Here is a 13619-nt window from a genome sequence, read left to right as displayed (position 1 = left end):
TATATATATATATATTGGTAATGATATATAATACGGTAGAAGGACCAAAATTCCTATTCATAAGAAGTGAAAATCCGTTTTCCATCCGTTGAGATATTCCAACTTTTTCCATAAATTGGATAAACATCTTGAATACTAAAAACAAATCCACACACAAGACTATGTTCTTCACTTCTTCACATACATTGTAACGCGTAAAACGGGCTAAAAGCTAGTTACCGCTTATACATTATTCATGCAGAAATTAACTTTGTACATTCAGCTTATGGCTCTTATCGCAAAATATGGATTATGTATGTATAATATAATAATTTCCAAAGAAATGTTGCTTTTAAAAAATTAAAAGAAAGAAGAAAAAAAATTGTCGCCATTCTTATGCATGCCTTTCTTTCACATTTCCATTGGGGTCACAAAATTTTGTTTTAAGTTCACTTTTTGTATATTATACGTCTCCATACATATACTCTTACGGAGAATGAAACCTCGAATGAGTACGACAATATTATATACATTTTCATTAGTTTGAAATATTTAATCCGAAATAACTTTGCCTCGAGACTATAATGAAAGTTGGGTGTATATTTTTCTTTTATTATATTTGCATGGTTAATGTAACCTAAGATCGAGTGGTGTATGTATATATGTGTGATATATGCTTATAAATTCAACTTCTTAGTATTGCACGTAATCCACAAAACGTGTGATACTGGAAATCAGTGCATATATCGCATATATATATGTTCATATACCATATTCGAAATAATATATGGAAAACGAAAACAAAATTATTTTCATTTTTGTATATTAAAAAATATAAAAAAATTTCCGAATTGCATGCTATTCAAACATGAAGTACCATAAGTATTATCTGCATTGTAATTTGCTTGTAGAACTGTAATATAAACGTTAGTTAAGCGAGCTTATTGTGCTGCAGAATTGTTTATGTTCTTTTTCATACAATTTTTTTTTTAATTTAATTATTTTTTTTAAACAAAAATTTCGTTTGAATTTTTTTCAATTGTAATTTATGTTAATTTTCAAATTTTTTATTGTTTTTAAACAACAGCATTACGGAATTGGCCAAAAGAATTAATTGACATTAGCCAAAGTATAATTAAATCATGAGACTATAGCAGCCATAACATAATTCAAATTGATACAATGCAACACAATTGAAAATTCATTTGACTTCACTGTTTCATATTGAAAATTGATTCTTTCGTTTATTTTTTAATCATCTCACAGTTCAATAAAATCAAATATCGAATGTTCAATAATGAGTCACTTCCAAAATGCTGCAGTTTATTTAACACAAATAACATATTTTTTAAAAATTCCATTCAAATGCAAATTCCTTTGCTAAAATTTTCTTTTTCTCGTTTCCGAATAAAACAAAACATCGACATCTAGGATTTCACTTTGGATTTTTACTTTCGTCAATTTTGGACGGATCCACGACTGGCATACCGAAAACGGCCTGGTGTTGAAACACTGTCGGTTGGTTCGGAATTTGTAAAAAGTATTTGGGTACCTGACACATTTTTTGTTAATGAGAAACAATCATACTTCCATATTGCGACAACTAGCAATGAATTTATTCGTGTACATCATTCCGGTTCGATAACAAGGAGTATGCGGTAAGTAATTTTTGTTAAACTTACTTTTACGGTTTACCGAAATGGGTTAGTAAATAATGGGTTCAATTAAATTGAGCCTTGCAGTCTTCATGCACAAAATTTCAATTTAAAATTTTATCTAGCTGTCTTATGGACCAAAGGGGTTTCGTCAACAAAATACTAACTTAATCTGCAGTCATTAAATAAGAATGCCAACAAAATATGTACAATTTTAGCAGTCAACCTATCGACGACGGAAAACATATTAGCATTGGTATTATCAATTCTGTTACTTCTATGGATTTACCATAAGTTTCAATCGATTGATTCGAAATCTCTTACATCATTTGTTTTACCATAAGAACGTATTAGTCTGAGCTTTTCGTTCATGAACACTCGTAGTTTTCGATTGCAAACAATTTATTAAAAATATGGAAATTGTTCAAAAACTGTAAAAAAATCCCTGTTGTGTCATTTTGGTTCAATGCATTTCGTACCTCGTATACGTATACCACAATATCGATTCAAGATATTTATTTCAAACCATCAATGTATACAACAATTTCAAAACTACTCTACTGTAACAATTTTTATTTATCAAGCGCTTCATCCAAACCGATAAAACAATAGGAACATTGAATATAACGTAAACATCGGGAGATTTAATATTTATTCAGCCAGCACCGCCAGTGTACACGATATTTGTATCTCCATTTCTCTATTTGCCTACCGAAAAGTCAAAGAGCATATAGCGGAAAAAATATAATATTGAAAAAAAGTGGAAAAAAGGCAAATATATGAAGTAGATCACAGTATGAAAAAAAAGAACAGACAAACAAACAAACAATAAGCCTAAAGGGAAACAATTTTTATGAACCATTGATCTCGTTCACAGAAATCTACACGATATGAAAATTGTGCAAAGCTTCAAGTTAAACAACATGAAAAGCAATTATTTGAAATAATTTTTCATTTGTGTTTTTTAATTGAAATTTGAAATATTATCCTAAGTGTAGGTGTTCTTAGAAATCCTAGAGATGATAGATTAGATTTTGAATTCAGTGAAACGTTGCAGACGAGCTGATGGACTTACATAACCTTGATATCAGGGACCTCTTGTGTTTTATTGTCATTGTGTTGTAGACGGTACTTTAATTTTTCTATTCCTAACGTGAAACTATATCAGTATCAGTAGCTTAGGAACTTCGGCTCCGTATTTCACGATACGATATCCTAATGACATGCTCGCATGCCTATAGCCTCTCTCAAAGCGAACATGTTAAGGATATTGTTTTCAAAGCTAGAAATTAATTGTTTTTCTTTTAATTTCAAATTACCCTACGGCTTCAACTGTTCCTAACAGACGTACAATTTAAAACATTACCAATTTCAACATACTGGTCCACCATGAATTACAATTCTACCCATTCGAAATCATAAGTCAGATTATTTCAAATGGAAAAGCACATCCAATATCCGATTATCTACAAGGTGATTTTTTCCAACAAAAAAAAAATTAACAAAATTTCGAACAATGTGTTCTCTATAAACACGTATACACGATTATGCGATACTATAGAAATTCTGCATAAAGTTGAAACTCCATACATTCAGGTCCAGATATATTAATAATTTTGATTTATTGTTCAATGTGTGTTCGAATGAAGTGACCCAGATTTGTGGTGCACTGAACAATTTAGTTTGTGAGATGAACGATTAACTTGATGTTTAGTCACTCGTTATATTGTATCTGTAATATAGACCGGAAGCTTTAGCACTTTGAGGTGGGTGGCCTGATTTAATATGATGTTATGTTGTGGCTATCGGCATATATTTCTGACCAAATTTTTGTAAAGCCCACATCGTTGTGTGGTTGAAGTAAATAATTTATTTACTCATCACATACATAATGGAGGACTAAAGCTTGTACACTGAGCATATTTAAAATATCAACGGGATACACAACATTATTATTCATACATCAATCAAAACTGCAAGCGATGTAGTCATTCGAAAATGTACGTCGTCCCGAATTATATTTCTTCTTTAGATAAGACAATTTCTCATTTTTATTTATTTACTTGTTCTTTGGCAAACATATATTATTGCTTAGTATGTCTCGAACACACCACATCGAATTGGTTGAAAAGAAAAATCATAAAGATACGTCTGGAGATAAGATCTCATATAAGAGTGTCGACGTCTGGTATTAACAACTTTACTTAGAAATGTTGATCTAATTTTGTAAGGCTAGACATTGATACTGCTGCAAGTTATCACTTTCAATTGCCGTTTTAGTCAGACAATTATAAATTTTTAATTCGGCAAACAAAGCTGATTGAAAATAAAACCAATTTCTTCTCCTGTGTCCCACTTTATAACAATCCATGAAACATGAAACCATCGTCTATGAATTTAGGCATGCACAATACTGTAAATCACAGGCTAAATCACAGAAACAGTGAGCAAACAGATATGATATAAATTTTTAATTTTTGAACTCGAACTTTTGCTAACTTTACCTAGTTTCCTTTCAATAGTATTTTACTGTATCTAGTTTTCGTGTGTTTATTGACCACGTATACGCCGATCACCAACACGAAAACTCTACTTTCCATTTTTTTTGAGCTATGTAATGTCTTGTTACACTCTTATTCAAAATAAAAGAGAAAAAACATTAAAAAAATTAATGAAGCAATGAACTCTGGCTAGTTAGTGTTGCTAAAAATGGCCTATAATTAAACAAAAGAAGTGGCAAAAAACTTGCAGTTTTGGAAAGATAAATTTAACCAATGAAACGGAGCTTACGTTTCACGAACCTTTTCCCAAATAAGAAGACAATGACAACTATGATTAATAGGGTTTGTCGATTTCAATTTTTATTTTTAGAGATTCCGGATTCCGACCTACCGCGATTCACCATCGCACTAGCAACAATAATCAGCAAAAAGGTTTTTTTTAAAAGTCAATATAAGCTTGCACCGCTGCTTTTTAATTTTTTTTTGAGCTAAACAAAAAATAATTTAATTTACCTATCGAAACTGTACGTCTACTGGATGCGCTATTGAAATACCTACAAAATGAGCTATCACAACAATAGCTTGAAAAAAAAAATTCACCCAAAAGAGATGAAGTTCACTTATAAAATTCTTGACAATTGCACCTCGGTGAAACTTGGTGCTATACCAAAAACGACGGTAAAACATTTTTTTAACTTTTTTTAAATTTTTGTATGCTTTAGTAGACCCTCTAGATGCTGTACAGAGTGAGAACTCTGCAAAAGCATCTGTAGATTGTTTTTTTTTTTTTGGATCGGACCCACAATCCAGCTACCTCGTTTAGCTCGAAAAATTTTAAAAAAGCAGTGCAAGCTTATATTGACTTATTAAAAAAAAATTGCTGATTATTGTTGCTAGTGCGATGGTGAATCGCGGTAGATCGAGATCCGGAATCTCTAAAAATAAAAATTTAAATCGACACACCCTAATAATTAAACCTAACTTACGACTAACGACGTGTCTAATTTACGCCATAAGTGTGCTACAGAACTTTATCTGCCTAGGGCAAAAAAGTTTATCCCTATATAAAATTGTTCTCGGCAGATTAAATAGAGCATACACATCCATAATCTAATATTACTTTACTAGGGAGGTAATAGGGCCATTCCCTCCATAGGGAAAACCCTTTACCTCGCTCGTAAAGTAGAATAGCATACGGGAAATAATTTGATATCTCGTAAGACTATGAGTAAAAGTATCCGAGGGCTTCAGCCCTGAATACTATATATCAATTTATTCCCTGGTATAGTAATCTACTATTCCTTTTTTCATTTTCAATTTTAGTATCCTAATAAAAATGATCATTTATTTTTTAGATTAACTATTACCGCTTCATGTCCCATGAACTTGCAATATTTTCCAATGGATCGGCAACTTTGTCACATTGAAATTGAGAGCTGTAAGTATTTATTTGAATTACTTTTTTAACAATAATTTTTCTAACAAAAAAAATGACTAAATAGAATTAATCATAACGACAAATTAGCATTAACGAGATCATGTAATTTTTGTAAAATATTTTAATTTAAAATTAATTAAAAAAGCAAAGACAAATTGTTACATTTTCTCGATGTTTTAGTAATAAGACTTAGTTATATGATTTAAATTATTGTTTTTTTTTCAAACATTTTTATTTCGCGGCTTTATGAACAATTTTCAAATTAACTTTAAAGAATAACAGTGTCATCAATCAAGGCAGAATTTATATAAATAAACAGTTAACATTAACAAAAAACAAACAAAATGAATAAACAAAAAAAAAATGAAATAAATTACAATATGAGATGGTGAATGGACAATAAATTCAAAATTATCGAATTAAATTTAAAAATAAAATAAAAAAAACTTTCTGCAAATGAATAATATAGAATTTGTTTTCAATTTCAACCGCTCAATATTATAACCAAAAAAGAAGATGCCGTAAACAATATAAAATAAAAATTCATTAAACAAAATCTAATTAAACAGCCCCTGTTTGTGAAAAAGGTTCTTATTAATTAAAAATAACCGAATAAACAAACATTAAGTTTTATTTCGTTTTTATAGCAGAAAAAAATATACGAAAAAAAAATTGGTTGGATTTCGGTCGCCTTCTCTTCTACAGCAACCGCAGAAGGTTGACTTTTTTAATATAATATATATAATATACAAATACGTACACTAGTGTATATATACTACGAGATACACAATACTTTATAAAAAAAATCAAAGCTCGAATCAAGCTAACAAACGAACTTAAAATAAAACTAAATTTATTTTTGCGTCCATGTACACTACTTCACTGAAAAATGGATAGATTCGACAGGCTTTTGTTTCTGATATATATATACAAACTGCAGCGCTATCGTCGTAATTATTAATTGCCATCCACAATTGAAATATCCTCTTGTAAATTGAACTTTCATTATTAAATATGTTTTGTGTATGTTCTACGTGACGTTTACAAAGTTAACTCGGCTAAGTCATATTCTAGTCTGAACATTAATATTACAAAAGCTGAATATGGAGCATTTGTTAGCATTTAATCGTCGTGTAATTTTAATATCTCGCCGATCGTTTTCATTTTAAGAAAAGCAAAGCTTATTTCATGCCTTTTTTATCATTTTTCTCTCTTTAACACAATGCTTATTTTCATTGCACAATTTAGTTCACAAATTTAATGGGTGTATAAAGGTGTGGTCGTTGAATAATTTCACGATCGCTTCATACACCGAAAAAGAAACGTTTTGCTATTCGGTACAAAATATTTAACTTTCTCGTAACTGGTAAAGTACTACGCTCCTTCTGGAATAAAAAAGGAACGGCAACAACAACAACAACGTTCCTGAGATGAACTCAAGAACGGAGATAATAAAAACCTTTTTGCTTTTTTTTATATCACACACTGAATATATCCCTTGGCTGTTGCGATATATTCTTTAAATTTTTAAAAATATTTTCTTAACAGATTTTCTCCCGTATCGTGAACTGAATGAATTTTCAATGTCTATGACATAACATAGAATCATCTACATTGTGTAGATGTGTACTGTATACAGTATAATATATAAAATACGAATACAGTCACCGATATGTATATATACACTGCAAAACATTAATAAAAAAGGAAACGTGTCGCTACTTCCTCGTAGTGGGACTGCGGTGAACATAATTTATTATAAAGCTAAAACAACCATTAATTTAATTTTGAAACAAACGAATTATCTAACGGATGGAATTGTGTTTTGTATTTTCGTACCGATAGTGTTGTATGTTGGTTTTGTGTTGTCCGATGTGACGATGTATAGGAAATCCAGTGGGCTTAATTTATTATATTTTGCACCAAATGATCTTCAAGATTATCTCTGCAGAAAATAATCTTAGTCTTTATGTATTTCCTGGCAACGATATACATACAGCAAAATGTGTGCCTCCTTGGAATTTATTACAGATTCGACCAGGCTTAATTCAGTTTATTCTTCCAAACTAATAAAATAAATAAAAATCGATCGCCACCAACTCCAACAAGAAATTAAATCTTAGCAAAACAAAATGTTACGAAAAAAAAACTTGAATTATTTTATGATAAATCGTTTTGCTAATCGTCATGCAATAAGTTCACAAAAAAGAAACATACTCTATCATCAATTCGTCAAATATTTCCATGTTAGTAATTTATTACAATTTAACAAATATTTATTACTAAAACCATTTGCCATGACATATATCCATATCCATAGTCGAGTCTATTTGTATAGCAAAAAAATATAGTAGAAATAGCCTTGTGTGTACAGCCACATCATACACATACAATATTAAAATAAAAAACCATTCATTTTACGTATGTACCCTTTAACGAAATGCTCTTACTAATCATAAGTCAGACACTTAACCTTATTTACTTTTTACTCAATTCGACAATATTCCGTTTTACCACGCATTGCAGCACACACGCAGCGTTTTATTTTCTTTTCATTTTGTGGTTTTTCAAAATGAAAATAAAATGTATCACGCAATTCAGTGTATCTGTGTGTGCTTTGTGAAAATGTGGATTATTAAAACCACATTATTCGAATTAATCCCCGGGTCTTATGGCTTTAATCCTACCTTTGTCACGTTCTTATATGTACTTAGAAAACCCATATTGAGTGGTCCGGTTATTCAGAGGATCATGGATGTTAGAGTATAGAACATAGGGGATCCGTTAGGTGAAATCTTTTGCGGTAATTAATGTGTGAATTTACAATAAAATTTATCTAACGACTGTGGATTTTCGGGTCAATGTTAATTAACGAAATTATGAATTTTGTCAGCGATGGGAATGTATATCGTAACTGTTTACTCGGTTATGATAGTCATGATTTTCATTCAGTTGTATGGTGTTGGAAGGTTTAATAATTTTTAGACCTTTTTATCTCGATACGTATCCCATCACTTGCGTCAGCCCTTTCCCAAGTAATTATTTCGTTGGATTCACCCACAAAATACTCTCTCAAATCATTTCCATTAACACTTAAGGATTAAGAAAGTGTATGAACACTGAAGCAATAATTTAATGTTCCACTCATATTTATAAAGGAATGATAAAAAATATAAGTTGTAAAAAGCGCTCTTCCGATGTTTCAAAGATATGCGTAATTTAGAGAGTTTTTGTAAACTTTTTGAGTTAATAACCTGCAGAACTCTACTGGTCGTGCGAGTGCTGTTTATATACCAAGTTAATGTTGCTCCAAGTTTTAACAAAAAAAAAGTTGATTCAACTATATTATATGTTCAACTAACAGCGACATATGTACGTCGATAGTAACATACACAGAGTAAATTAATAATCAAAATACAATTTTCTTCACAATTTTGATTTTCAATTATTTTTTTTTTTCATTTTTCATGTAAATAATTGTAATTTTAATCAAAATGCAAATCGAGGGATATAAATCTTTAACTACGTCACGTTTATTAATTGCAATATTGTTTATTTAAATGTATTTGTATGCTTGCTTGTATATAAAATGTTAAGGGTCTACATAACTGCAATCATTCTGTGCACGCATCCTCGTTACAAACAACAATCATTTATTAATCGGGTAACATATAATTATAACTTATCTAGCCCTACTTGATTCGTAATATCAACCTAAAGTTCATTAATTGATCTTAAGTCATATTAAGTCATGTTGTATTGTGTAGTCCGGGAACGTATGAGTTAGTCCGGGAGTGAGTAAAACGGTTGAACGGAGGAGCTTGAAAAGATTTACCTAATTCTTGTAAATATAACGTCCATTGTAAATATATCGCGGACAACTCTTACCGACTTACCGTGCAATTGTTTCGAGATTCGGACGAGGCAGATCGACAGCTATTGAAATTTTTTATTTCTTGTTTAAATTTTAAGTTGACATTTTACGCACCCAGACTAATTGTCCAACCTTTGCTATGTAAATATTTATATGCAGTAGCTTTCAAGTGAAAATGTATTTCCACACGAATACATAAATAAATGTAGCACATTTGGATTTTATGCACTGGTACATAATGTTATTCACGTATATGACTTGTAAATGGTGTGTAATGTAAAAAATATGATTTCTATACGCTGTAATTTCTAGTGTACAATCGAAATTGTAGCATACTTATGTACCTTTTACGAACATGTTCATAATATCCAACCGTGCGATATTTCTGCATGTTTCTGGTAAGCGCGACAGTAACCGACAATTCTGTCACATATTTGTAAAAGGAAAACGAAAATCTCTTTTCCCGCAGTTTTTTTGCGTTTGTTTAAGATGACGAAAAATTGGGTCAATCAGAAATACATTTAAACCAAGGAAAATGCGGTATAATATCGACGCTGTCAGTATAATATTTCTGGAATTGTTTAACGTCTATCGATGGTTGTAATGATTGACGAATGTGTTTTCGGTGATGATTTGTCTACGCTTCTAATATGGTGCCCTATGCGGACCATATAATGGAAACCAACCAATTTCATTTTAAACATCGTTTTACAAATTTTACCACTATTGCGACGAATATAAATGTGAAACAATTTATAGTTAGACCAAGTCTTCTACAGACCTTCTAATTTCGAATTGTTTCGATGCATGTTTTTTACGCGAACAATTTAAAAAAAAAAAATGTACATTTTTTGGCGGGAACGGATGCGTGTACAGTGTACAGTGTATAGTGTATATAAAATGAACATATTATCGTACTGTTGTACATACTCTATGATTTGATTTGTATATTTGAAAAAAAAACAAAAATATTTTCCCTTCCTCTCGAATGAAAAAGTGCCAACAGTTCCATTGTCGATCATGTGAAAGGATAACACCATTTCCAATTGACCGAAGTGAACTTTTGTGTCGCTTTTAAGCTCTGGGGATATGTTAGAATGATATTAGTTTGTAGAACGTCACTGGTGCGATGCCATGTGACCATGTATTGTACATTTATTTTCAATGTTCATGTTCAATCGATAAAGGTTGTTATAACAAGCAATTTTTGATACGTGGCCACTTCTTGGTACGAATAGGCATCTTAAACAAATTTTTCTTGTAAATATGTAAAAAGAACAACGAACTCACCATCTATCCTGTATAACAATCTTTATCGATACTATCAACACACAAAACGTTTAATGGAAACACATTACCGCATTATCAAAGGAAACAGTAATTTTCTTTCCCTAAACGTTTCCCTCGATAACGTGTTGTCGACGATTAAAGGAATACGACACCGATCCTGAGTGAGCACAATAAAACCATTTCAAATGGAATATTACATTTTTACAGATTATAAGTGATATCATCCCTCTGTAAATAATGCATTTCGTATTTAAGTGTAAGTTCATAATGTCGATACTAAACTGCATGGATAGATTTTATGTTTTCTTTTCTTTTTCATCACATTTTCAAAACAAAGACTTATATTACACAACCAATTTTGCTATATAAAATGAACATTGTCGATATGAGTCTTTCGAAAAAAAACAAAATATTTTCATTAATTAAAAACGAAATCAAACAGGAGCGCTTTAATTATTAAGAAATTCAATTTGTTATTTAAAGCATAAAAACTCATTAATAAATTGCAGAGTTCCTTTGCATGGAGTTTTAGTGATTTTATTGCCATTTGTTTAGAAACCACAAAATCTTATTAATTAATTTGATGGATATGAACAAAGGCTTTTATTATCATGAATTATTTATCGATTCTGTAAAAAGTTTTATGGAAACATTTTTACAGATTTCAATTTGGTGTCCATTATTCAGTGAAAAGTGAAAGAACTTTCTGCAAAAATGAAAATCAAAGAAGAAACACAAAAATGATATGAACAGGCACAGTAGTATACACATCTCACTTAAAAATATTGCAGTACCGGTGTATTACATACATTCTTTTCAATGTTTTAATCATTATAAGATGCCTGCAAGGATTTTACATGCAATGAATTGACCCATTCATTCCATGCTGTGTAAAATGTATACCTTTTAATTTTCTACTCGCAAATGACTGATGTGACAAGCAATCCATTTTAGGACGTTGTGAACAGACAGAGAAGGTAGAACAGCAAAAGCTCATTTGAGGTTTTAAGCTCTTGTAATATTCATTGTTATAGCATCTCGTTTCTTCATTCCCACGTAAAGCATTCTCCTTTCTGCCTGTAAAATGTAAGAATCGACACGTCTGCTCACAAAATCAGTATAAATAAAAAATCAAATCACGATTTCCTTCAGACTAACATAAATCCAAATTCAACGTCGTGATATCGTAGTGGTTGGCCCCATGTTTCTTTAAAATATTCAAAAATTATCATTTAGGGCATGTCGAGAGCATCGAAAATCCCTACCATCGTGTAAAGTCAATACCACCACCACCACCACCACAAAAAGCGTATACGCTAATACACCTATAAAGTTTCCAACCAGTCGATCCTAAACCAGAATATCTTGTGAATATTAAACAACCGAATTCATCCACTCAACCCACTTGCAAGTGTCGTATTAGTTACACTTCAACAATCAATTTTTTCATGCTTTGTTAATTTTCATTAACCTGAATTTGGAATTTTACATAATGAATTCCTTGTACTACGCATCCACAACAACATGCTATTTAGCATATTAATTCTTATTTATTTTAATATGTGTGTTCTGGAAATTTATAACGGAATATGTACGTTTTAATGTTCATATGCATGGATATTGGTTAACCCCTTAAATGGCGTTCAAGGGAGTTGAACGTACAGAAATGCATAAAAGAATAGGTCATAACAGTGGCCGTTCATTTTCAAATTAAATTTCACATACTCAATATGTATACTGTGGGTATTATATGGCCTTTTTCAACCGATAAAATATTTAAAATCAGAGCAAACCACACAGATTTCACCAAAAATTTATTGCTATTTTATGTGTGAATACATGGGCAAGTTTCTGTTTAAATAAAAATTTATTAAGGCTTTCCAATATAAATTATTCAAATGGTGGAATAGTCACATTTTGCCATACAAATACCATTTTTTTGCAAGTTAAAAATTTAATGAATTTAATTTCGTTACAAAACCTCATCTACAGTACAGTGTATATAGGGATGTCTTACGTGCTAAATATAAATTGTATTAATTTCTTATAAGATTTTCAAACAAATCACCTTCTGCCTTTTCTGGCTGAAAGTAATCTCTTTTCGTATTAGCGTGTAGAAAGTCGGTGGGAATCGTTTGAAAGAAGTTCCAAACGGTATTGATGTGATTAAGGATACAATTTTAAATTGTCAAGGACAACATCAATCATATCAACGTTAGGTTTAAAATCTATTTTAAGGTATTACGAAGGTATTATACGCTCAAGATTTAAGAAAATTTTACCCTTTAATCAACCATTTGAAATGTAATTCTGTAAAAATCGGAAGACTAAAATCATTTTTTTATGTTAAACGCGTCTCCTTTGTTCATTATTGAATTTTGCAAACGACAACGAAAATTTGTGCAAAATGGGTGCCCGTGCGTCTTGCAATGTATAATCGTTACATCTGAGACTTTTTATGTTTGACATGATGTTTCGTACAAATTCTTTCACTTCGTTTGCTTTAACATTTGATAGATATTTTTATTTATTATTGTCGTCGTTGTCGATAGCATATGAATAGCCGTTTCTAAAAGGTGTTAATCTGTGTAATCATTGGTTTCTTTCATTTGATGATCATTAAGCAGAACGTTCTTATATTTCAATATAGTTATGAAACCAAGGACATCTTTTCCTCCCAATACCTACCGGCTTTTCCGGCCGAAGAAGTGGCAGCAATAGGTACAATAAGCAATGTTATGTAAACTTCCCAATTATTTTATAACGTCCAAAGTCTATGCTTCTGGCTTCTCTCTATTTTTCTATTTTTGGAATCGCTGTCGCCCGTTCAAACAAATTTCTTTGATTTATTACCTGTTACGAATCATAACATAATGTCAGCC

The 13619-nt window shown here is 30.9% G+C and overlaps 1 protein-coding gene across 12 annotated transcripts in view; it reads left to right on the top strand.

Annotated features, from left to right (window-relative positions):
- Positions 1-13619, top strand: part of LOC119073245 (gamma-aminobutyric acid receptor subunit beta) — a 60296-nt gene that overhangs the window by 24132 nt on the left and 22545 nt on the right. For all 12 annotated transcript variants that reach the window (XM_037178567.1, XM_037178571.1, XM_037178566.1 and 9 more), the window contains 2 exons: positions 1411-1637; positions 5491-5573. In XM_037178567.1, coding sequence (XP_037034462.1) covers positions 1411-1637; positions 5491-5573 — 310 coding nt within the window. The remainder of the gene's footprint in view (positions 1-1410; positions 1638-5490; positions 5574-13619) is intronic.

Source organism: Bradysia coprophila, unplaced genomic scaffold (genome assembly GCF_014529535.1).
Source record: "Bradysia coprophila strain Holo2 unplaced genomic scaffold, BU_Bcop_v1 contig_138, whole genome shotgun sequence".
Taxonomy (NCBI): Eukaryota; Metazoa; Arthropoda; class Insecta; order Diptera; family Sciaridae; genus Bradysia; species Bradysia coprophila.
Note: the sequence above shows the minus strand (reverse complement) of the source record. Positions and strands in the feature narration are given on the sequence as shown.